The 24,867-nt window shown below is 39.8% G+C and overlaps 1 protein-coding gene across 2 annotated transcripts in view; it reads right to left on the bottom strand.

Annotated features, from left to right (window-relative positions):
- Positions 1 to 2,909: 2,909 nt before the first annotated feature.
- stx1a (syntaxin 1A (brain)) overlaps positions 2,910 to 24,867 on the bottom strand; it is a 57,180-nt gene continuing 35,222 nt past the window's right edge. Inside the window, exons 4-10 of one of the 2 annotated variants that reach the window (XM_040130955.1) lie at positions 18,748 to 18,822; positions 14,853 to 14,926; positions 14,100 to 14,208; positions 7,235 to 7,308; positions 7,003 to 7,137; positions 4,971 to 5,081; positions 2,910 to 3,567 (exon numbers count right to left, since the gene is read on the bottom strand). In XM_040130955.1, coding sequence (XP_039986889.1) covers positions 3,490 to 3,567; positions 4,971 to 5,081; positions 7,003 to 7,137; positions 7,235 to 7,308; positions 14,100 to 14,208; positions 14,853 to 14,926; positions 18,748 to 18,822 — 656 coding nt within the window. In that variant the 3' untranslated portion in view covers positions 2,910 to 3,489. Of the gene's footprint in view, positions 3,568 to 4,969; positions 5,082 to 5,580; positions 7,138 to 7,234; positions 7,309 to 14,099; positions 14,209 to 14,852; positions 14,927 to 18,747; positions 18,823 to 24,867 lie in introns of those variants that run through there. The other variant, XR_005707771.1, reaches the window with a different exon arrangement.

Genomic DNA, 24,867 nt, shown 5'->3' with positions numbered 1-24,867 from the left:
CAAACAAAAAAAACCCACAAAAAAAACCCCAACTCAGATTAAACAAACAAAACCATGTCTTCACAATACGACACAAAGGCAACAAGTTGAGTAGGCAACATGGTAACATTGTTGCAGTCTGTGCATGTCTGATGCGTCGCCAGAAAACTGAAACGGGTCTTTCACAGGGCTACTTTGAGTTCATGCTGATGTTTTCGTTGACTCGTCAAGTTCATTCATGACAATAAACAGAGAAGTAGCTTGACAGAAGTATGTACTCTGTTTAAAGCTCGGGGTTTATAAAAAGACATAAAATAACAAGGGTTTGTTACTTACAGACCAGAATTATCAATCCGACCAGACAAGACTCCATTTTAACAGCTTATTTGAACATACTGGCAGTGTTAGAGAGCTTGATATCCATTTACAGTTTATACAAAACAAAGACACAGGTGGCTATTAACAAACACTCGTATTGTCATCCCGTGACTCGCATTCTGCACGTCCAGCCACGTAGCTACAAATGAACACATATCTCCTCTGTCTCATGTACTTAATACATGCGTGCACTCACTCACACTCAATGCTGGACCCATGGTCAGAAATGCGGCACAACTGGTAAGGCCAGATGAAATTAAGTACGGTAGCATCACTTCTGTGAACTACAGCAGATGACATTAGAAAAACGTTTGGCAGTGTGACGATTCTACGAGCAAAATAGCTGTCTTCATTCCCTTTTGCAATAGAATACAAAGCACCACTTTATAGTGAACTAAACCATGCAGGGCTTTTGTAGGGAGGTAGAGGGCATCCGAGAAGTAAGAAGACTAGAAAAGATAAAGTATATACCAGTAAACATGTAAATAAACAGAGGTCTATAGATAACCTGGCTTTGAAAACACTGCGGATTAGTAGCCTGTCACTTTGCCTGTACAACACAAAATAGACATTAAAACTGAATAAGTGTTATATTTGGAGGTTGAAATGTTTTAGTTAAGCGTTACATAGCATTTAGTAACTTTTTCATTCAAGAATTCACTTTTGGACACATCATATCATTGACAACACTCAACACTCAGATAAACATTTTGCAGCACCACACATTTACAAAATTGCAACTCATGCGAAAAACACCTCTGGCCCTGTACACTGTGTTTAAAATGTATCGTACGGTAGGTAACACACCTTGTGCTAAACGTGTAATAGATTGCATTCATGAAAACAGGAAACTGAAAATGCGTATCTGCTCTGTTTTTGCTCTGGTGTGTGTGTCAGTATGTGTGTTTGTGTGTCTTTTAGCGTCGCTGTGGCTGAGGTTCAGGCCAGCGTTCCCCCAACGATGGAAGCAATGACAACTCCCAGAACCACACAGCATATAAGAATCATTATTTTCTTCTGAATAGTGTTAACAAGAACAGATAAACAGTAATCCAAGGCAGCAAATGGGGAGCAGAGGAAGACATGTTAGAAATATGACTTTATACTTTACTTTAACACGTTACAATATTTATAATAAACAGAACAAAATGCAGTTTAGAAGAAAAGCTGAGGGATGAGATGCAGTTTGGAGAGAGACATTTTGATTTAATGTATCCGATGATGTTCGAGTGTGGAGTGTGGTTTAGAAGCATTTTCACATCCTCTACCTTTAAAACCATAAATCTTAGTTTCCTGCATTTTGTTCGTTACACAACATACCGTACATTCACACATGCCACAAACACAAATCACTGTGGTATTTAAAGCCACTGTTATGTAGAATATACAGTAGGAAGCCTCAATTTTGGTGACATCTGGTGGTGGTATCAAAGGGGGTAACGTGGCAGACAGCAATAGAGCCAGCTATCTCTTGAAATAAGCTGAAAGCAATATATAGAGTAGACTGATGTTCACAGGTTTTGTTTCATTTTTCTGTAAAAATCCAAACAGTAGCTTTAAAACAACCTTAACTTGAAGACATCTCTTTTTAGTATGCATTCCTCCACTTGAGCGTATAAACAGCCAATGTCTCACACTGAAACTCTGTGGTCTCCATCAGTTTCCTCAAAGAAATAGTTTGACATTTTAGGGAATACACTAAATCGCTTTCAGCTGAGAGTTAGATGAGAGGATTAATACCACTCTCATGTATGGTAAGTATCAGCTGGAGCCAGCTGGTGCTGTCCAGAGGTAACAAAATCTGCCTACCAGCACCTCTAAAGCTCTCTTATTAACAGGTTATATTTTATTTAAAGTGTACAAAAACCAAAGTGTAAAAACATTTTTGTTTTACAGGGATTTATCACAGATGAATTAGTAGAGTTGGATACGGCGACGCCGCTCAGCTTTCTTGCTAATTTGTTGCAGTGGCCACTTGAGGTACTGCGGAAAAAAAAAGAAAAAAAAAGAAAAATCCCCCGAAGCCCAAAAATCATTTCCCCGTTGGACTACCATTATAAAATAAACATCTGTGTGACTTTCGATACAACACCACCAATTGCAAACAAGGTCAATTATTAATCTTTGTATTTTCATATATAATATTTTTAATCCATGAAGGTTTTATATCTGTAAAATTTTCCCAGAGCCTTGAAAAAAACATTTTTATGTGCGTGACATCATCCCAATGTAAAGTCAGTGGGAGAAATACTAATGCACATGTGCAGTGGGCTGCACACTGCAGACGCAAACCTAGACGCTAAAGATTTTCGGTTTTTGCACTTGGTGAGCAATTTTCATTCAAGTGAGTGGGTTGGCATCTGGAAGTCTGTTATCCGGTTTTTATAATCGATCCACGGGGTTTATGTGCTAGACTATTTCTTGGCCAGGTGCAGGGACTTCCTGGAGCATTTTCATCAATGTGAGGTTGTCAGGCAACCAGCAGAGACTCCAAGAAGTTATTGCACTAGGCCAAGAAATAGTCCAGCACATAAAACCCTGTAAAACCACAACTTTATGTTTCTACACGATTTTCTCATTTAACTCTTGCCAAGAAAAAGAAAAAGGTTAATTTCCCAAAATGTTTAACTATTCCTTTAATGCCACAAAATGATCAGAGTTCACAATGATTCATCTCCATGTATGAGAGAGGTTGACTGAACTTAGTCTATGCTGAGGTATATAAAATTCTTTCATTCTTTTTAATTCTGTTTCATCACACAATCATCTTCATAATCAATTAAAAACATGCAAAGCAGACGTATATGAATCATGACACAAACAGAAACAAAGCACAGTTCAACAGTTGCTCAAGGTGCTTGACTGATTAGTTTAGAAAAAATTGTATATTTAAAGATGCATCTAAAAGTTAATGTACAATATTCGAGTGCACAGAGACTTATTGGACTGCCTTCAGCCATATAAGTCAGCTTCCTAGTTGATGAGCAGTTACTGACTGCACATTATAGAGCCCGCTATACAATTTAGCAGCTGAACAGTTAGTATTGTGTTTCTTTGGCAGTCTTGCAGGCATGACCTTAACAGGGGGCATCTCGTCCTGGCCTGTCTGCTCTGGGTGGATTTCCTATGGTCTTAAGTGAGTCCAATTGTGAGGGAAATAATGAGGATGGTCAGACATACTGCAATACAACCTCCTATCAGGATCACCTTCTGGACAGGGGGAAATGGGAGGGGGAACAAGAAGGCCAAAGTGTCAGATAATGATTCAGTGAATGTAGGAGAGAATCAGTGAGAAACAGAGACAGAGGGAAAGAGGGAAAGAAAGGAGGAGGAAGAAAGAAACTTTGCTGCCGCACAGTCTTTGATTATAAGTGAGAAAATAATCATGTAGATGACCCTTGTAGTGAATTGGGGCCATGTGAGGCATGAAATTCCTCTACCTTTGAGTGCTGTTACAGATGTTAACCAAGAGGTGGCAGAGTTGTTCCACTGTGATGCAGGTCGTTAAATGAAGGGAGGACGTCATCAATTTCAAAAGTATTTTGAGACTGATCAAGTAAACCGAGAGTTGCATGAGACAATCAATACCAATGTCAGGTATCGTAAACAAGAAGCTGGAGCCAGCAGCTGGTTGGCTTAGCTTAGCATAAAGACTGGAAACAGGGGAGAACAGTTAGTCTGGCTCTGTCCAACCGTAACAAAATCCACCTAACGGCACCTCTGAAGCTCACTGATTAACACGCTATGTCTTCTTTAATCCATACCATAACCAAAGTATGACAGCGAGAGAGCTGGAATTTGTATTTGCAGCACTACTGCTTAAACACGTATCAATTACTTTTAGCTACCTATTCTGACTTCTCTGCTAGCCTGCTTACTTATTTCTCAACCTCTCCGCAGCAGGTAATGTTCACAGACACACAGGATGTGGATGGATTTTTGGTCTGTTCAGTTTTGTTTTTACCAAATCATGAATATTTTTTTTTTTTTTTCCAAATTAACTGAGCTACTCCACGATGTTTAGATGTACACCCTGGTAACTGCAAAAGCATCCCGAGAGGTATGCCTACCCCTGGTTGGGAAACACTGTTGTAGACTATGTCAAATACACACGTATTCCAACATGCAGAACACATGACAGGTGACAGTTGAGCATGCACACACACTGACGACAATCACATGCAATTCCTCTGAGGTTATCTATCACTTTTTCATGTGATAACATGTTTTTGCATATACATTGTTTTGTTGTATATGTGACTCACCCTCCGGGCTTTGCTCTGGTACTTTACCGCCTTCTTAGTGTCTGATACTGCCCTCTCCACATAATCTACTGAGTGCTCCACATTGTACTCTATGCGGTCTATCATTTCCCCCTGGGAGAGGTTAGTTACAGAGGAGATGTCGGAGACATGCAGACAGGAAGAAAAAAGAGGGAGCCAGATGTGGAAGCAGGAGGAGGAGTGGATACAGATAAGGGAAAGGGGAGGAATAATGGGTGAATGAGAAGAAGAGAGACAAGGGGAAGCAGAAAGAGAAAAAGGAAAGAGAAAAAAAAAGAGAAATAATTCCATGAGAGTCAGTTTGTAGACTGTGTGCATGTTGCATCTCACCCGTCTACTGGTCTTTTTGAACTTTTTGCATTTTGGGATGCTCTCCGATGCCTGCCCCACATACTCCTGAGCCTCCAGTACACTCCGCTCGATGTTGTTCACCAACTCACCCTGCACAAAAATCAGAGGAGTAATTCAAGAGGTGGTGAGAGCAGAAATCTGCCTGAACTCACATTTGGTACCATCTTTAATGACATCAAGAATTAGATTTCATAGAGGGGTTTTTTAAAAAGTAATTAGAAGATTGGTCTGATTAATGTTTAACACATTTTTTCTTCAGTTTTTTGTCTCTATTATTTGTATATTTTTACAATGATGCCTAGTTTCCTCTCTATGTTCATATATTTATCCACATTTTCCTTTCTGACACTTCAATTCATGAAAGCAGCAGAAGACGTGTTTAGATCAGCATTCATCAACAAAGAACACATAATATTGTACATTTAGCACTGACTCAGGAATAAAAAAAAAATTTAAAAAAAAGAATCAACAATTTTCCATTCGAATGGCTACTATGATGAACCAATGGATACAACCCTCCATGCAAGCACTGCAGCAATTATTTCTCAAAGTATAAAAAGGAGAAAATGAGGAATCACATGAAAATTACCTTGCCATATTGGAAGGGGAGCGCTGTTCTCTGTTCTCTAGAGCTCAGAGTCATTGTTGTGGTGACAGTGTTATGTTGTGGGTGAGAAAGAAAAAGAGGGAAACACAATAGGGAGAGTTGGGGACAGAGAGAGAAAAGCTGAGAAAGGCTAAATTAAAAAGACCACGCTCAAGTATAATTTCAAATGATATGGCATTCAGTTAATAAAGGAGGGGTTAGTTAATTGAATTATTTACACTTAAAGCAGTCATATGTGTGACAAGAGGAATTAAATGGCATACACAAAGAATCAAACACAATACTAAAGAATTATTAGACATTTCAACAATTATCACTCCCACAGAAAAATTTTGAGGGACAGCCTGTCATTGCATTGTGCTGTCATTAGAATTAATATTACTTACATACAACTATTTACTTTCCTATTCATGTCTTCTCTCGCTCAGATTTTCTTTTGCATAATTCAGACTGGGTATTTCTAATGAGGGAAACAGTTAATCTCTGTGGGGGTTCAGCCCACACAGTCACGCAGTCACACATGCAGGCAGGAGGCCTAGAGGTTTACCTGAAGTTCTACACTTTACTGAGAAGCGCACACTTGAAGTTAATCAATATATGTGGCTTTGAAACTACATATTAACGGTACAAGTATGTTCACTGCTCAATAGATGATGTAAGTTGTCAGTGTGCACCACACAACATTTCCGTAACACGATACAAATTTTAGTGTAACGACATGAAAAACTTATACTAATTCTGAAGAATTCTCAATTTACAAAGCCAAAGCCTCTTTAATATTTAAGGTTTGTATATAATTTAATGCTCTGACAAAACAGCAACGCTGTTTAGATGCCAACTCGGAAGTCCCAGATGTTCTTTCGAGCTCATGAATGCAGCATGATAGTTCTATCTAAAAAAAATGGTCTAATGGCAATTCCAATCAACTGATCATTAAGCCAAAAATTATCTGTCCCCCAAACTCCGTCTAAATTTACTGAGATGCTTGCAAACAAAAAAAACAGATGGAGCTGAAAACAGCCTCCTTCCAACTGTATTGGCACATACTAATACACTCCACATTTTGTATGTAAATTAAAAGACTGCCAGTTTCTGTCTGTCTGAAGTGGAGTTATTTTCATGATATGGAGCTGCAGCAGGCTAGCATGCTTAGCTGGTTAATGATTTTACTATTGTGATCACAGTGTGTTACTGAGCCTCTGCATTAGCCAGAGCACCCTTTCAAACCACAATTCTGAATCCAGGGAATGGAATTTCAACGCTCCTTTATAGCGTCCATGTTGGCAGGTGGATTGCCAATTTATGGATGTGTTTAGCATTTGAAGGGTTTGTTTTCACATATTTTGGCTTAGCCCCAAACCCCACAGCTGTCGGTACTGAGAAAGAGAGGACCCATGTTTTCACCTGGCTCTCCACCAGCATTGCCATGTCCATGAACATGTCGTGAAGCTCTCTGATACTGTTTTCCAGCTTGATAATCTCATTGTGCCGTGTCTCGATCTCATTCATAGCTTGCTGGGTGATGTTGTCCATAATGATCTAAGACGGTATAACAGAATGAAATAGTTAGAGGGGAGTAAATTAGATTAAAAACAGGCCTTGTGTGCATTCATTTTGCATTTGTTGTGTCACTCACCCCTGAGGTAAAGATAGCTGGGTTGTCACTCTCCAACATGCTCTCGAGCTCCTCATTTGTTGTGTTTCTCCCAGCTAAAAAGGACAAACACACACACACACACACACACACACACACACACACCCAGAAACATCTTTAACAGAAAAGTGTGCTCAATGTAGGTTTTAAGAGATTTACAAAGTGTGTTTCTGTTACCCAGGAATTAAGAAGTGTAGTGCATTAGGAAACATGAAGGAAACTCGAGGATGATAATAATAGCCATCCCTACTCCTTCATGTCTGTCTGAGGATTAATTAAAATGAGAGCTTTGCACCTCTCTTTTCCACGAGCTAATTTTCTCTCTATCCATCTGTCTCTACTGTCTATTGTGCATTATAAACTCTTTATTCTTACATGCCTGCAAACAGTAGTGGATCCAATGGAAAATAATTTGTGCCACAATTCATGCTGATCATCTCTTGCACAAGTGTGATTATATAAATTACTGCAAACACCAGTCTATACCATCATGGCTCCAGGTCACGAGATAAGCAGCACCCTTAACTTTTACTTTCTGCTGATCTGAATGGAACAGGCTTAAGTGTGTGTGTTTGTGGATTTGTCCGTTTTCAACCAGGCTCCTCCTCAAATGTTCCATGGAAATTCAACCTATGACACAAAGGTCAGTTAGAAATTGTGCTGTCCGAGAACCTTGCGCTCTCAACAACAGACGTAACTTCAGTCATGTACACAATGCAACTCTTACAGGCCTACAGTTCAAATACTACTATGCACACTTGAACCTAAAATGGCCTGCTTAGCAGTTCAGACATTTTATTGTATCTTAACCCCACCCAATTCATATTGTTCAGTCAGGTGCGATACAGTTTTCCTGCCCAAATAAGGTCTTCCGGATCCAGCTGCCTGTCAGGTTACCGTGAACATGATCAAGGAACTAAAAGGACGGACTTGAACTTCTCCTGAGGCTAACATTTATTATTTTGCTCTTCAGGTTTCCTCCTCTGTAGAGCTATTTCTTGAGGTGGATTTTCAATTGATTTGAAAGTGTAATGGGAAAAAATATAACTCATGATAACTTACTGCAGATACTGTTAGAAGAAAGATCTATGTACCCCCCCACAATAAACTTTCTACTGTCCCCGGCTGTACAACAGCACATCTTACTGATTCTTCCTGCTGATGTCTTTGCTCCTCATCGATCTTTATTTTCCTCTACAGAGTTGCCCTACTCATATAAAACATTCCCCTAAACCTACGTTAATATCCTTGTGTCTGAACGCGGAGCTCACCTGCAGAGCTGCTCCTCTTGGGCTCCATTTCTGCCCCACTGACACTGAGAGTCACAGTAAGTCTCTGTCAGCATCATCTCCAATCTTTCCTTCGTACATCTGAATTTCTCTGTGGGGCTGTATACAATATATACAGTACGTACTGTCTCTTCCCCACAACATCGTGCATCCTCACAAACAGTTCCTCGGTCTAACTTCTCTCAATTGTTATGGCGAAGTCATATTGATGATACTAGTGTTATCCAGATATACATACATATAGCAAAGAAGAACAAAAAAAAGACTTCAAAGAAAAGTAATCTGCAAGTTCTTTTCAGCAGCGTGTCAAGGACCAGAGGGTGGCTGTGACAGAGAGAGAAAGCAAAAATGAAATCTCAGTAGCCCAACTACATAAAGCTCACCAATGACAACTAATTATTATGCGATAATTTTTAATATCACAACGCTGTCAAGCTGAAAAGAAAGTGGTGCTGTAAAGAATAGTAGCTTTGCTGAGTTTGCTTGCTGAAACAAGTCCTCGAACCTAAACAACCACATAGATTCTTTGTCCCCTATTCTAGGACTTGTCCCATAGGAGCATACCAGCAGCAGGCGTACCAGAGCTTTGTCGTTATGGTAACAATAATATGACTTCTTCATCAAGAAAGCAAATTCTTTTGCAACACACAAGACTATTACTTTTCCACATAACATAACTGAATGGACATACACAACTAGCTTTGCCAGATATCACTCGACTTTTTTCTCTGCACTGGAGTTCTAGCCGCTGTGGCCGGAGACTTTGGAGGCAACTACAAAACATCTGTTTATGACCTAATCAGAGTGTCTGTGAGTATGTGTGTGTGTACTGTGTTTATATGTGTGATGAAGAATGGTGGTCGGTGCAGGGGCCTCAGAGCAGGTAGGTTGATGGTGAGTGATGATGGGGGGGTCAGAGCCAATGACTGCCTTAATGAACAGAATATTGATGAAGCTGCTCTCTAATGTCTACCGGTGCATGAGCGTGCGTCCATACGACTTTTTGTTAATTTCTCTTTACGTATTTACATATACTTGGCACACGGTATCTAATCCAAACTTCATATCCATATCACACCAGTGAATTTCATTTATTTGTGGTTAAGTATTCCTGCTGTTTCATTACCATGCCTTGGAATCTATTCATGTTCATCAGTGACATTTTGCAGTTTGACAAATGAGAGGATGAGCACAGCACACGAAGAGGAGCGAGAGACCAAGTTCACCACGTTGCTGTGATCAAATCCCTGTTCTCCTGGCCGCACTTATAATAAATAATCTCTATGTCATTAAGGCTTAAACTACGACATTAAAGAGGGTCAGGGGTAGAGTAGAAGGACAGAGAGGAGTGACAATGAGTCATGGATAAAATGCAGGCACTCTGGTGCTACCCTACCCTATTTAGCTCACTTCCTACACACACACACACACACACACACACACACACACACACACACACACACACACACACACACACACACACACACACACACACACACACACACACACACACACACACACACACACTCGTCACTGGCTTTTTTAAAGCCCTGACAGGCTCAGAGGGAGGCTCTTATTTGTTACCATGGAGACCCAAACCCTGAGAAGCCTAATATGAAGCCAAGAATTCTCACTTCACCCTTAGTATGTATGGGCTATTAAATCATTCATACTATGTTGCTACCAGTAACAGTATTATTCAATTTCCATCATTATGTAACACAAATGAAGTGAGACCCCCAAGGAACGCGGTGAAAAGGCAAACCACGTAAATGTTCATACATTCAGAGCGTAAGAAGCGAGCGATTTTCATGCTTCTGTTCGCTGCAATTTGACTTGCAAAGGAATGAGAAATGCGTGCATAGCTTATCTGCAGACATACGGGTCAATCTGTTTGTTATATGGGAAAGAATGTGTTTGTGCACATGTCTGTCTTTTCCCCTGGCATCGTGGGTGCCGCTCTACCCGCTAAAGGAGTGTCCGCTGGGAAATAAAACATACCAGTCAAATGTCAGAGAGGCCCTGCCAAGCCTGTGACCAACTTCCCCTCCATCCTGCTGAGCCTACCTGCCTACTCACTGCTCAGGGAAGTAAATAAATGTGTGATATTCAGCATTCTCAATCAATAATTAACTACAATGCTACGGAATTGCTTTTGCACTGGCTTAAAATGCAACAGTAGTGTTTCAAGCAAAGAGATGGGCCTTTGAAGGAACAGCCTGACATTTTGGAAAATATGCATATTTGCCTTTTTGCTGACAGTTAGATAAGAGGACTCATATTCTATATCTGTCCATAAAATATGAAAGTTACAGTCAGGACACAGTTAGCTGGATATCAGATAGGTCAGTTTTTAACTAGTATTGTAGTTTAAAATAGTAAATACTGTCAGTTTGCCAGTTTTAATCTAATTATCAGTGATTAGCAATGACTTGACTAAAGCTATGAACAATGAGAACATTTTAATTATGGTCTGTTTACTAATGGTGGCTTCAAAAAAAAAAAAAAAAAGCTTTTTTATTGGAAGCAGAAGAAGTTAACAGTGTCATGTGGCACACAGCTCTTCTGGACTGTCTCTGGACTCCATTTACTTATAATGAGCAACTTTGCAGCAGCAGAAAATCTTGTTTTTGCTGAGTAGTAGTGGTTTAACCTCTCACCTCGCTGCAGTAATGTGGATTTGTACTCCAGGTTGTCAATACACTGATACATCACTGTTGGCTGTGGATACAGGTGGAGCATTTGAAACTTCGAATCAGAGAAGGCAGGGAAGCAACAGGTTTTAGCCTGGTTTTAAGTTATTTTTAGAGGAGAGGCCCATCAACTGCCAACAGTGTTGTTTTTATTTTATTTTGTATAGCTCAGAGAAAGAAAGTTTATTAGAGTGCCGGTCTTGGTATTTCAAAGATGTGACAGAAGTATCAGCACTATCCTGAAAATTGTCTTTGAGTCTGTCTTGCTGCTGGGAACTAGTGCAACAGAGGAAATCTAAAAGAAGACAGAGGAGAGGTAGTCTGTATTTGGACTTGGGGTTACTGTGGCACTGTTTTCCAAACAAATGGGGGCACAAAATGCTGTTGTTTTGACTGTGTTTACAGTGTGTCACAGTGTTGCTTTCCTGTTTCTTTTATCTCTGTATCCAGCAGGTTTGAGCAAAGGCAAACAGGAAAGGGGTAAAGCAGCAGAGGAAACATCGATACTCAGTCTGACAGACCAGACTAGATTTCATTCTGTGTGTGACACACTCTTATTGATGAGTCAGAGGGGATGGCAAAACAGAAACACAGCTCTCTTGCTATAGAACCCTAAAGGAATTAAACTGTATTTAAACAGATCTAAATATAGACCAAATGTAATCTGAAGAGAAAAGCTTTACTGAAGAATTGTAGTCTTGTCTTAGTCCAAGCAAAAAACTGCATACCTGTCCTTGCCTCATACTGATAATTTTCCCTCTACTCTGCGCTATCATTCCATCTCCGAACCCTCCCTGTGTATCTAATCCCTTCTTTGACGACAGGTGATATCGGCTAAGGCCTCCTGTGACTCCACCAGCTGACAAATCAAATCCAAATGATCTGGAGGAGATCAAGGAAAAAGTGAGTCAGGTGTGTGTGCGCGTGTGTGTTTTGACTCCATGAGGACGGTTTGTGTTAGCCCTTTGATTAACTCCAGAAAGTCCTGTGTGTTGTCGCTGCTGTTCTTTTGATTGGACCCCGTGCAGTGGGTGGGGCTCACACATACAGACCTGGCTGCATGTGTCCACTCTTAACTGGCAGATGGGCAGAGGAAATTATATCTATGCCAAGTGCCCTGCAACATATCTGCCCCTGCTCTCCTCTGTTGTTACCACTAAATGAGTCATAGTGTTCCTCTCTGTGTGCACGCATGTGTGTCTGTGCCTTGTGTATTAGGTGACTTCTATCGCGATGACTGTTGGGGGCAGCTGGCACGCTGCAGCCTGCCAGGAATGGATGTCGTGGCAGTAACTGTGTCAGGTGCCTGGTCCGGGAGCCTGGGGCCTGCAGCTAATACCTGTCAAATCACATTACACATACAGTGTGACACGAGTGAGAGGAGCTCAGATCAGAGCTGCAGCAACCTGGCATGTGCATGCATATGGGTGTGGGTGTTGGTGATGTATGTGTTTTGGAAAGTGGTTTGAGTGTGAGAGTGGTTGTTTTGGTACAGTACACCAGACAGATTCAAAATAAAATATGGATGGGATAAACTGAAATGTCTCTCTAAACAAATCGAGTAAAAGACCTTTTTTTTGTCGATGGTATTGCTGTTGGGAATTTTTGGGTGAGAGGATAATGGTTGGGTGTACTCCAGGATTTATGTTTTGTTGTTTTTACATATGTTATTATGTGTTATGTATTTATTAGCAGCCACAACAATGTGGCTGGTATTGTTTTCACCTTGTGAGTGTGTGTGTGGTCCTGGAGACACCTCCTGTAGCGGGAACTACCACAGAGGCGGTTTTGAGTGATTTGGCAGGTGTGTACATGTCTGCCTGTCTGTCTGTGGACATATTTTGTCACTGTGATAGCGTCACAACTGTGCAAGATGCAGTCACGAAACTTTACATGTGTGTAGTTGAGATCAAATTGAAGATCTACTCTGCAGATGTAAAATGATTTTGAATTTGTACAAAGTGGTGGAGAACATGGGTACAGACTACATTTTTAGACTAATTAACATGTAACTAACATCTGACTAATAGCAGGGGGCGGATGAAGATGAAGAGGCTGATACTAAGGCCGAGGATAAAAGACATGCAGGGAAATGTGTCATTGCTTTCTCATGTTTACTGTTTTGACATGGACCTAAACAAATGAGTAAAGCAATCATGAATGGCCATTTTGGACCAAAGCCCATCAAAAGTGTCACCCGATTTACAGTGAACTTTGTAAAAAAGGTATGTGGCAGAAAAACAATTCACACAATTTTTCCGTGAAGTAACAATTACAGACAATTCTCCACATCAAGACCCTAACAATGGCCAGGATTACATGTCATACTGTACGTCAAAGTGGCAGATCCACACCCTAAAGGTGGGATCAGACTACATCATGTAAGACTGATCTGACAAACCTGGGGCATCACAAATGAAAAGTCATTTTATTCCATGTAGTGTGGCATAGTGGAAGTCAAGCAGTGTGGCATCTGGAGCACCACATGACGCACGCCATTGTTCTGCAAGTTTGATTTCCCAACAGCGTTAATTCCTCCTGATTTGTTTCCCAGTCCCTTCCTCTCCCTGTGTAAAAGTGTGTAGTGTGTCCTGTCAAGTGACCCGAGCAGGTTAGGAGGTGTATGACTAGTCTGACTTATGTCAAGTGCAAATGAAAACACCTCGTTTTTATCATGAGCTCAGTCAATCTGTGCAAGTGCTCTCATGAATCTCATTGCAAAATCAATGTTTATTTGAAACTTATCAAAAAAACAAACATTATATGACTGAAAATAGATGCAGGTGTTTTGGAAGCACGCAATGTTATCATGTGCGCGGGCAGTGTGAGGGGTGGTGGAGGGTTTAGCCTCCCAGGTCTACCCACTGATCTCCAGCTGTCTCTGAATGCGTCCCTTGCAGCGCTCCCTGTAGTCCGACTGGGTGGTGTTGTATTCCGACATCACCTCGACAAACTTACGGGACAGTGTGGAGTGCTGGAGATAAAGTAAGAAACAACAAAACATTTCACTTAAACCTGCTCAATGCCAGAAGTAGATGCTAACTAATAGGTACTTTATGTGCTGAATGAACAGGAGGTGAGCAGGTGCCAATATACAAGAGTAGCTGGGTCCAAATGGCACATTCCAGACGAATTCCAGGCAAGTTTCCAGTATGAAGTGTGTTCACAATGAAAAAAGTGACAAAATTAGGTCTACTCAAAGCAGTCGGTATGCATCCTAAAAAAGGGTGCTGTTAATGGACACTATCGTCCCACAATGCAACACACAGAGAAAATTGAAGAGCAGATCACAGCTGCAAAACTCTAAATAAACTGCAGGTAGTAATGAAAAATCTCCAGAAATATTTTGGAAAACAAAAAATAAGTATTACTGTACATTTTTGTAAAACATTTTGCTTTTTGTTGGTGAAGTTTAATCGACTGTGGTTTTTCCAAAATCTCAGTTTGATTGATGTCCATCAGCACAAAAGTAAAGTATGTTGATTTTCTTTAAAGCTAACTGCAAAAACAGAATACTATAACAGTTAGTACAATACATACTGTATACAGTTAGTATGTACTGTAGTATGCGATTGGGGGACGGTTGTTGACTCTGCTGCTTTCCCTCCTGAACTGTACCTGTGTTTTACGTATCCTCAGGTCGGCTGATGACCTGTTCTGCCCTTCCTCTTGCTCGATGGTTTGCTGGATACCTGGAAGGACACACATAAAATATACATTCAATCACCTGGTGAGTACTTGTTTTTAAAAATTAACACCAAGAAAAACAGAAAATACAGTCTTTAGCGCCGTTGGCTGCCTCTAGAGGTTCGTGAGGTTTAGTGTCCTGAAGAGGCTCAGCAGTAGTGGGGATAAAAGTGTGAATCTGAGAATGGCACACTTGCACCAGAGAAAAGATTATGAGTTTCATAAAATCAAAAAGGATGAGAACAAAATGTGACCAGAAAACCTCATAGCAATCTGCCAACTAGAATTGTGAAATACAGTACTTTTGTGTGCAAAGCTGCCATTTTGACCTGAGGGTGGTATAGGAAAAATGATCAGGGGGTCACCAGAAACGCAAGGATTCAATCCCAGGAGACAATGAATATGCACAGTAAACTTCATAGAAATCCAGCCATTTGTTTTTGAGATACCCTGTCATGTGTTTGTCAAGGGAAAGATTGATCAGACAGTTGCACGGAGGAAAATGCTAGTGGACATAATCATCATGAATAATCCTCTGGGGAGCATGAATATTCACACCAGATTTAATGGTAATCTGAGCTGGTGTTGCTAAGATATCTTGCTCTGTTGGACAAACAGAGAGAGACAGAGGGAGAGAGAGATTGTCTGACCGTGTCAAATTCGGAGAGACTAAAACAAAATCAATTTTGCGATAACACCCGCAATCAAGTGTATAAAACTATACCATATAAAACAACAATTCTAGCCAGAAGGGGTTATTATGTTGATGTATCATAATATACTTTGATAGTGAGAGTGCCATAAGTGTTGGAGCTACAGTACGTCTCTGCATGAGTCAAATATTAACTAATCACACATCAAATCAGTCACTCAGACGGAAAGAGAATAATTGGAAATGTGGTAAAGTTCTGACTATTAAGAAATTTATCAAGGTTTAAATTACTGGGATAACACTGCTCTGTTATTCATCTTTTATTCTCTTATGAGGAGTTTTTAAAAAGAAAAAACAACTTTGTCTGTATTAAGCACTTTCTGACTGGTTAAGCAGGTTCAGTTACTGTACAACAGAATATCACAGCTGGTGAGGTGTGTGATGTAAGAAATTTCAAGTTCAGGAATATGATAGTTTGTGATGACATGCTTGGTCCAGCATCTCTGAAAATTGTGAGAATTTAAAATAATTTCACTCAACATTACCATCACTGTACTGTCCCATCTAGTTCGATGTAGCGTATTGGGGGTGCTTTTTTTGGGACACATTCTTTGAGTCCCTTAGCAACAACGATATACTGTTTGAATGTCAAAGAAAAACCTAGGGAGCATCCTTACATTGCAACAGTCTGAACTTTGCCTATCACAAATAAGAAATTATGTTGTGATTGTTCCAGGAAAAGGCGCAGAGACTTTTATTTACTTTAATGTATTTTGTAAGATGAGCACATTTGAAGTCTACTGGAAGGGGATTCATGGCATTAATATGGTTCTAAAACTTTTAAATCAGCTCCTTAAGCGTGTTGAATCTGTGTCTTCACAGATTCAGGCTGCTGTCACTGCAGCCTAGGTGCATTTGAAACCCACTGAGCAAATACAGTAGTTAGTTAGGGACCTGTTTTGTTCATAGTTTAGACAACTGTGTTTGGCTTCGCTACTCATAAGTAATATATCCCTGACATATCTGCACGCCGAAGAACCCTTTGGCACACCTATGAAAGGTTCTTGGGCACAAAGACTTGGAAGAGGCAAGGCAGGCTGAGGCAAGAAAAAGTAAGTGAACCCCTTAGAAATATTTGCACATACACATGACCAGGTGGCTTTCATCAGGTTCAAACCAGCAACTTACAAGATTGTGCAATTGAGAGGGTTTTGCTGAATCTGACTTGAAAACACTCGCATGAACAAGTCTCACAGAAAAAAGTAAGAAACATTTATAAAAAATCCCCTGTCTTAACTTGCATTTTACAAATCACTTTTATGAGCGAGTGTTTCTCTCTAGAAATTTCAATGGCTGATATTAATTGATGTGTTCCTACATCTCCCAAAATCACCATCTGTATCATCTGTCTACTGTTTCTGAAGAAATTCTCTCACTGAATACATTATATTGATTGAGAATTGCAAATAGAATAGATACAGTAAATAATAACGGTTGCTTCGCTCCTTCTCAAGGATTTGTTTGACAGTTTGACAAAGAGGAGGTTACTTACGCACGCACGCATACACACGCACAAGCACAGCAAGTGGTTGCACAAAGGTATCCTGTGGCAACAACTGATGTGAACTGGGGCACACAGAGCCTTTTCTGCCTGATAGCACTTGTGTCAAGTGTGTGTATCACTGTACATACAGTACGTGTGCACACAGCATTCTGTGTACATCCGTAGGCACACAGGATGAGGGATAGGGGCTATTATCTTCCAGCTCTCTGCACTGAAGTTGTGCTCTATTTTTCCTGGAAGGTACTGAATACAGGTATTTTAGGAGCGTGCCGTTTATAGCAAAAAAAACCAACTACTTCTGTGGTGGACAGGATTTCAAGAGGGGCACATAAATATACAAAACAAATCATATATGCCAGAAGAGGAAATTAGAAAGGGGTAGAAAGTGTTTTTAAGCTTACGAGAAAAGAGAAAAAGGTGGGAGGATGACAGAGAAATCAGAGAAGATTATAGGACGCACGAGCAGGGACTCTCTTAATAAATGTTGGGGGTGTGATCCAGGGCTGGCTACATATCTATTATGCCCCCACACAGTATGTTATAGTAAGATTAGTCAGTTTGTGTGCACAAGTGTGAATAAAACTCTGTGCGCTCGTGCATACGAATCACAGCCACCAACTCTGTGGCAAGTGACACTAATCACTCTGCCCACTGCAGGACAGAATCCCTGAGTGTAAACTGAGTTGTCTGTTAGCTGCCAAATGCTATACAGTTCACTGTCTCTTTATGTCTCACCTTTTTCCCTCTCTCCTCTGCTGAGAAAGAACCAGCGCCGTCACATCACAGAAAAGATAAACGGCTGTGCACGCTGGTTATGGATAAAATCAAAATACTGTAATACAGACTTCAGGGCTAATAATAATTTTCATTACCTTAATCTGCCATTTATTTTCTTGATTAATTAATTAAAACATCACAAAACAGGGAAAAATGCCTGTTACAATTTCCTGGATCCCAAGTTGACGTCTTCATATTGACTTATTTTGTCTGACCAACAGGCCCCAACTCCCAAATATTTATGTTAATATAGTGTAAGACAAGGAAAAGAAGCAAATCCTCACATATTGGAAACTGGAACCTTTAAATATTTTGTATTTTTGCATGAGAAACAACTTAAATGATAAATCAATTCAAAAATGCTGGTATACCCCGCATCTCACCAAATGTCAGCTGGGATCGGCTCTAGCCTCCCTCAAACGACAAGCGGTATAGCTAATGGAAGGATGGATCAATTATGAATTGTTTGACTAACTGATTAACTGACTGCTCTTTTCAGCTCAGATATGTTAAGAAAATTCCTCATACTTGATTTGAAAGATCACAAAGTGATTCATTGTTGTGGGCAGTTATTATGTAAACCAACCATTTGCCACTTGCAACTTTAAAAAGAAAGATTTTTTTCCCTTTGTTTTACATTATTAGAATCAAATAACACTTTTTGGCTTCTGAGGAAAGAAATAAAACATCTAGCTCTGGTAACTTGTGACAGGCATTTGTCACTATTTGAAATTTTAATTCGCTGAACAAAAACACTCAAATGGTTTAACTGATTCAGAAAATAAACATTAGTTGCAGCTCCAGCAGGAGAAAAATAGAAGAACTGCACTCACTCTTTAATTTGGAGCGCACTTTGTTGGCCAACTTCTTGATGTCTGCCATGAGATCCTCCAGCTCAGCCTTAGTTTCTGAAGAGAAGAGAAGAGAAGAGACGCATAAACACACACTTGCATATACAGTATAAGTTGATAGCAGTAAAATGAATATACAGTAGTTAACTGAATATCTACTGGTCGAATAGAACAAGATATCGAAATTGATCACCTTTTAATGAGCATTTTTCACTTTCTAACAATTTACAAAGTGATTAATCGGATCACAAGATTAATTGTTAGTTGCACTTATGGCAGTCTCTCCTTGGAGGCATTCCTGGTGTTGTGCATGGAAAAGGGAAGCTTGGGGAGAGACACTTAAACCCTCCCTACTCTCACACCTCCACACAGCTGACACATCATTGCATTAAGTGGGTGGGCTTGTCAGATTGTCAGTTTCAGAAAGTGTGAAATTGCTGGCCACAGGTGTGGGAGAAGGGGCATTCAGACCTTGTCCAATGATCCGACAAGGACCTCATTTGAAGCAGACTGAGCCCTTTATTAGGCAGATCTTCTTTGCTGTGCTATTGGAGTCGTTCTGGAGTGTGTGAAAGGCAGTGACCAACAATATTTTCGTAATTCAGATGTAACTGCTGAGGCATGTCACGTGGTCAGTGATTAAAAAACAAACCTGTTTGTCTCATCAGTACAAACTTCAAAGGGCGGCAGCACTGAAGGATGGTCGGAGTGATCGTCACATCATGTTGCCATCTTGAAGAAAAACGGACTGTCTTCCCCTTTCAACCCTTTTTCCCTTCTGTTGCTCATTGCAGCTACAGCCAAACCAGCAGTTTCATAATCACATTTTACGGACACTTCAAGTTGTTACACATGGAAGACTCTGCAAAAAACCCTTTTTATATAATGTTGTAGGTCAGGCAAAGAATTAGCTATGGAGCCTCCTAACATATCAATGAAAAAATGGGATTATTCTGTAATTTCCAAGCAAGTGACTTTAAATGAGATATTAGTTGCCTATTAAGGGTGGAATCCATTTTGAACAGAGAAAATAAGTTGAAACAAAATAATTCTCTTTTCTTATTATAATAGTCCTCTAAAATCTCTCTCTGGTGATAAAGATGTGCATGAACAGTTCACCTTCTCCTTTTGTAATTGCATGGAAAACTGGAGCAGAGGGGAAAATAGATTCTCGTTTCTTTTCCAGTGTGTTGTCCTCACTATTACAAACCATCTTCATCACCTCAAAATATAGACGGACAAAACACGTGTTGCGTGCTATTTGATGCCACTAGCTTCTTCACTTGTTGTCACCGTTGACAAAAACTGCCTTTCAATACATTTTACAAACACCGTACAGGAAAAAAACATACGAGTACATGTTGAGCATAATGTGTAGTATTTGAGAACTGCCTATTCATTTGCTGTATTTATTTACTTAACTAAAATTTACAGTTTGCAGCAGTTCAACCCAGCGCAACAGGTACAAAAACACTGCAATATGCTCTAATTTTGACAAAACATATATCTTATATTCTTTAATTATACTTCTCAGATAAGGGGGAAAATACTGTATAAATTGACAAATGACACTTGCATTAAATGATCAGTCTTTACATTAGCTCTGCCGCAAATAAACTAACAGTACAGTACACTCCAGTATTACTTTGTAGATTTAGTATGTTTGGTTTTGGTGACATCTGGTAAAACTTTTACATTTAAGTACTGGTTAATATCACACTATAATTTAATTATAAGCACATATAACGACATCTTAATTGTTTGTTAATGTACAATATCTGTCAGCAAATATATTTTATAGACATATTTCATATTATTACAACTGTACTATATTGTCATTTATTATCTGTTTATACGCCAGCCTCCAATTATGGGTTCCCACGAGAGGAGTTGTAGTTGTTGACAAATACATTAATTAAACTTTTATCTGTTTACAATTACATATAGTGTGTTATAAACTATTTATTAAATGTTTACGTACTGCTAACAAATGTTAAAATAGGAAGGTTTTAATTTTATTTAATTTTCAGTACAGAGAGGGGAGAAAAAATCTGAGGCCAGATGTAGAGCTCGAAAAGGAAGGAAAAGGAGAACACAGAATGGCTTTCACACAAATCCTCTCTCACACTTTCTCCCTGGAGCATTAATTGCCACTTTTAGAACATTGCAAAGAAGTGAGAAAGACATTTATCATCTTAATGCCATAAGAGAGCAAAGTCACCATATGTTAACAAGCCCCAGGAAGCCCGCAGACATAAAAGATGGTCCCTAAAGTTACTCAAGTCCAACCATTCAATCAAACCAAACTGCCTGCAGAGCTTCTTTAAAATTAGATTGTTTCTGCATGTTGCCTGCTTCTTTAAAGCTGCATAGCTTGTTGCCTCAAATGGTGACCGGGGCCTTCATTTACCTCAGCTGCAGAAGGTAACAAGCCTTTATTAGACACAGGCTTGTATTAGAGGCAGCAGGCCTTTATTTCTAATTCCCTCTGTTCGATAAGAGTAACCGGTTAGATTTTAGCACGAAGCCTCGTTTTGTTTCGCTCCCGTTTGCCCTGATAAAGTTACTGCATTACACTGTTAATACAAACTCAACACTTACTGTAACTGTTTCAAATTAAAAGCCCTCTAGCGTTTCAGTGGACGGAAACCCTTGATTTCTTAACGGGGGTTTTATAGTGAAACATTTGCAGGCATCATATATGCAACAACAGGCGGACGGGATTAAAGGACGACAAAGCAAAGTTGATCAAAAGGAATGAATCAATCACCATAACTGTCAGTTTGTACCCTGTAAAATTAGCATTTTTATATTATATATATTGATTATATATTATTATTATATATATCGAAATTATTAAAGTCAAGTAGTAGAAATGTACATCGTGCTTAACTGGCATGCACATTAATGACAGGCACTACGAAAAACCCTTGTTTTTTCCCCGGCCTTTATTTGTTTGTGTCGACCACGCCCCCAGCCATTATTGAAGACCCGGCTTTTAATTGACTACTGATATTTATTTCAGAAAATAGGGTAAATCACAAAGATGAATAACAGACGGGGGGTAGTGAAACCCATAGCAAACATCTGCACCTCATTTCAGACAGAGCCTCAATGGATAATTTGATTACACAGTATGAGGAAGACTTCAATCGCTGCTAGATGTTCAATTATTAAAACATAATATTTGCACATATTTTGTGATAAGAGAGAAGCTTAAAATAATGAGATAATCGCATCATCTCTTTCTCCACAGCTGCAAAGTGAATCTATACGATATGAATGCTCTTCATTGCAGTTTGATATGTCACACTTTGTTGATAAAAAACAGTCAAGACCCCCAACATGGCTGGTAAACGCCCAAACACAGACAGACAATAAAAAGTGCAGGGTCCTCTATGACAAACTAGGACAAATCCTCTAACCAGCTTGTTTGATAACATAAAACTATAATGGCTCAGAGGAGCTAAAAGCTTTTAATCTGCTTAACAGGCGTATTTCCATATCAGCCAACATCAGCCTGTAGTACATGCGACTCGGTGGGACAAAGCGGTGAACATGCAGAGCCCTAACTGATGAAATTACATCATTTTATATCCACCTGCAAAAGACAGGCTAGTTTGAATGTAACATGGCTGGAACATAGGTAGGTGTTGTTACTGAGAATTTACTCTATTTTTAAGAAACGCAACCGTCGAGAGTAAAGGAAGGGAGAGAGAGGAAGGATGCAACAAACGTCCCTTACCGGTCTAGAAAGTTGCAGGAAAGTTGCAACGACATGTTCAGCATCCTAACTCCCTAGGCCACTAGGATATCCAGGTAGTTGCTCTTGATGTTCCTTAAGGCCAGTTCATGGTTCCGTCATCTGTCGACGTCCGTGTGCAGCCCAAAATGTAATTCCTGCACGGACTTTCCACACTGCAAGCGCACAGACTGTGCATGGGCCAGAACTGGATAGTCTTTTCATGCATTGTATGTACTGTATGTAGTGTTTATTTTTTCATCCTTGGTCCTTTTCTGGTCAAGCAGTCGCACATACTTATCCTTTTTTTTTTTTTTTTCCAAACTTTTCCAAACATGACAAACAAAGGTGCACTTCTTTTTGCTGTCAGGACGTCGCCATCATGTCCACTGTCACTGTCATACGCAGTCCACATAAGTCCGAAGGCAAGCAGAAACCATGGACTGGCCTTTAAAGGTACCCTATTGAGTTCTTACCACTAGCAGCACAATGGAGGATAGCTTTTTATGAGTGGATCCCTGTCTTGTTAATCACGTGTGCTTGCACACGTAACGTAATCCCAGTTTCTGCTAATCTTTCTACACTATTTTGCTGATCGACAGTTGGTCATGGAAGCATGCAAAAAGAAATGAAGCACTGCACAAACAAATTCAGAGAAGAAGAAGACCGAGCGCTTGGAGACATGATGTTAACAATGTACGATTTAAAATATTAAACAAGAACTGGCTTAGCAGAAGTTTCATGAGGAAGGAAATGCATTTATCATGTTTGTCAGGCCTCACAGATACACACAAAGCTTCTTGGTGAGAAGCAATGAATGTTAACAGGACTTTGTTTACAAGATAACTTCACGAGGTGCCTTTAAATATTTAAGTAACATATAGGAACCATCGCAATATAAAATACAGTAAATATACAGTATCACCTAGAAAAAGAGGTAACTGATGAAAAGCAGAAATGTGCATCTTTAGAGTGCAGCGTTAGAAAGAGAAGTCAAATACTATTGTAAAATTATACCAGGCTCATGGAGGATATACAGAGAAGTCAATCTAATTGGAACAACTAGAGAGGAAGTGAACAGTAATTAAATCAAATCAAAATTCATCTGAAACATGGGGTTAGCAAATTAAAAAAAAAAAGAAAGAACTAAATATGAAAAATTGTTTTTTCCACAAGTAATTCTGAAACAGTCAGAGCATTACCATATCCTGGGTTTACATCTGAATAAAATTGTTTCTCTGGTCAATAATTTTCCTGCCAATGGCAAAATGTGCGCAGCATAACAGTGAGTGTTTGTCAGGATCAGACACTTATCTGAGGTGGTGGGATGAGGCCCTCAGGGCAAAATAAATAAACAGTGTTCTGTGGTGTTTGTGCGAAGAGAAAGAATTGTTTATCAGTCACAGAATACCTAATTAAAACTGTTATTTGATTACTTGGTAAATTAAGATACTTTTAAATGCATATGGATGATGGATTTGTTTCTGGAGTTTTTTCCTAACACTGTTTTGTGCGTTTATTGTTGTGTCCACTTGTGTACACGTTTGCAATACTTCAGAAACTCGTAGAGGTGTAAGGTAATGGAAAAAGTGTCTCTCTCGTTTCTGTGTAACCCTAAATACCTCTGGTAACCTGATCCATGAGGTTAGCCGCACTGGCATCACAGAGATAATAACACAAAAACTGAACTTAGTTTTGGGCCGCGTGTGGGGCGTGGGGTGTGTGTGTTAGGGACTTAGATTAGATTTCCCCCTCGTGGTTACCAAACAGAGGAGGCCAACCTGCACAATCAAGTGTCAATTCAGCAACATTATTGGCTGTCTGAAAAGAGTACAGACACTGATGAATAAGTAGAGGGAGAATTGAGAAGGAAGCAAATTAGAGGGCAAAACTGAGGAGTCAATTGAGCTGTGGCTTCACACTCCATCCCTCTCCCACATGCTCTCAAATGGAATCTTCAGGTCACGCTTGTTGCCATCATTAAGGCCGTGTTGCTATGGCGATGTGTGCAGTCGGTCCTCTCGCCAGCTTCAGATTGTTTCAAAGTGGCGGAGGGAAAGAGAGATCCAGAGAGCGAGAGAGGGACACGCTACGAGGCGGGAAGAAATGGAGGAAATGTGGAAGCGAGAAGAAGGGCAGAGTGTGAGCACAGGCGACAAAATAAATGCTGTTCCAGGATATTTAATCCAATGCAATAACTGTAATTCTTTTTTGAGGATTAATTTCCTGACTTTTTTTTTTTGCCTTTACTTCTGAGTTAGAAGTAAGGACAACAAGGCAAGAAATATAGGGAGGGATGGAACGTGAATAAAGGGTAATCTACATTTTATTGTCAAAAAATTGTATGAAATTACCAAAAT

This window comes from Xiphias gladius, chromosome 7 (assembly GCF_016859285.1).
Source record: "Xiphias gladius isolate SHS-SW01 ecotype Sanya breed wild chromosome 7, ASM1685928v1, whole genome shotgun sequence".
Lineage (NCBI taxonomy): Eukaryota > Metazoa > Chordata > Actinopteri > Istiophoriformes > Xiphiidae > Xiphias > Xiphias gladius.
Note: the sequence above shows the minus strand (reverse complement) of the source record. Positions and strands in the feature narration are given on the sequence as shown.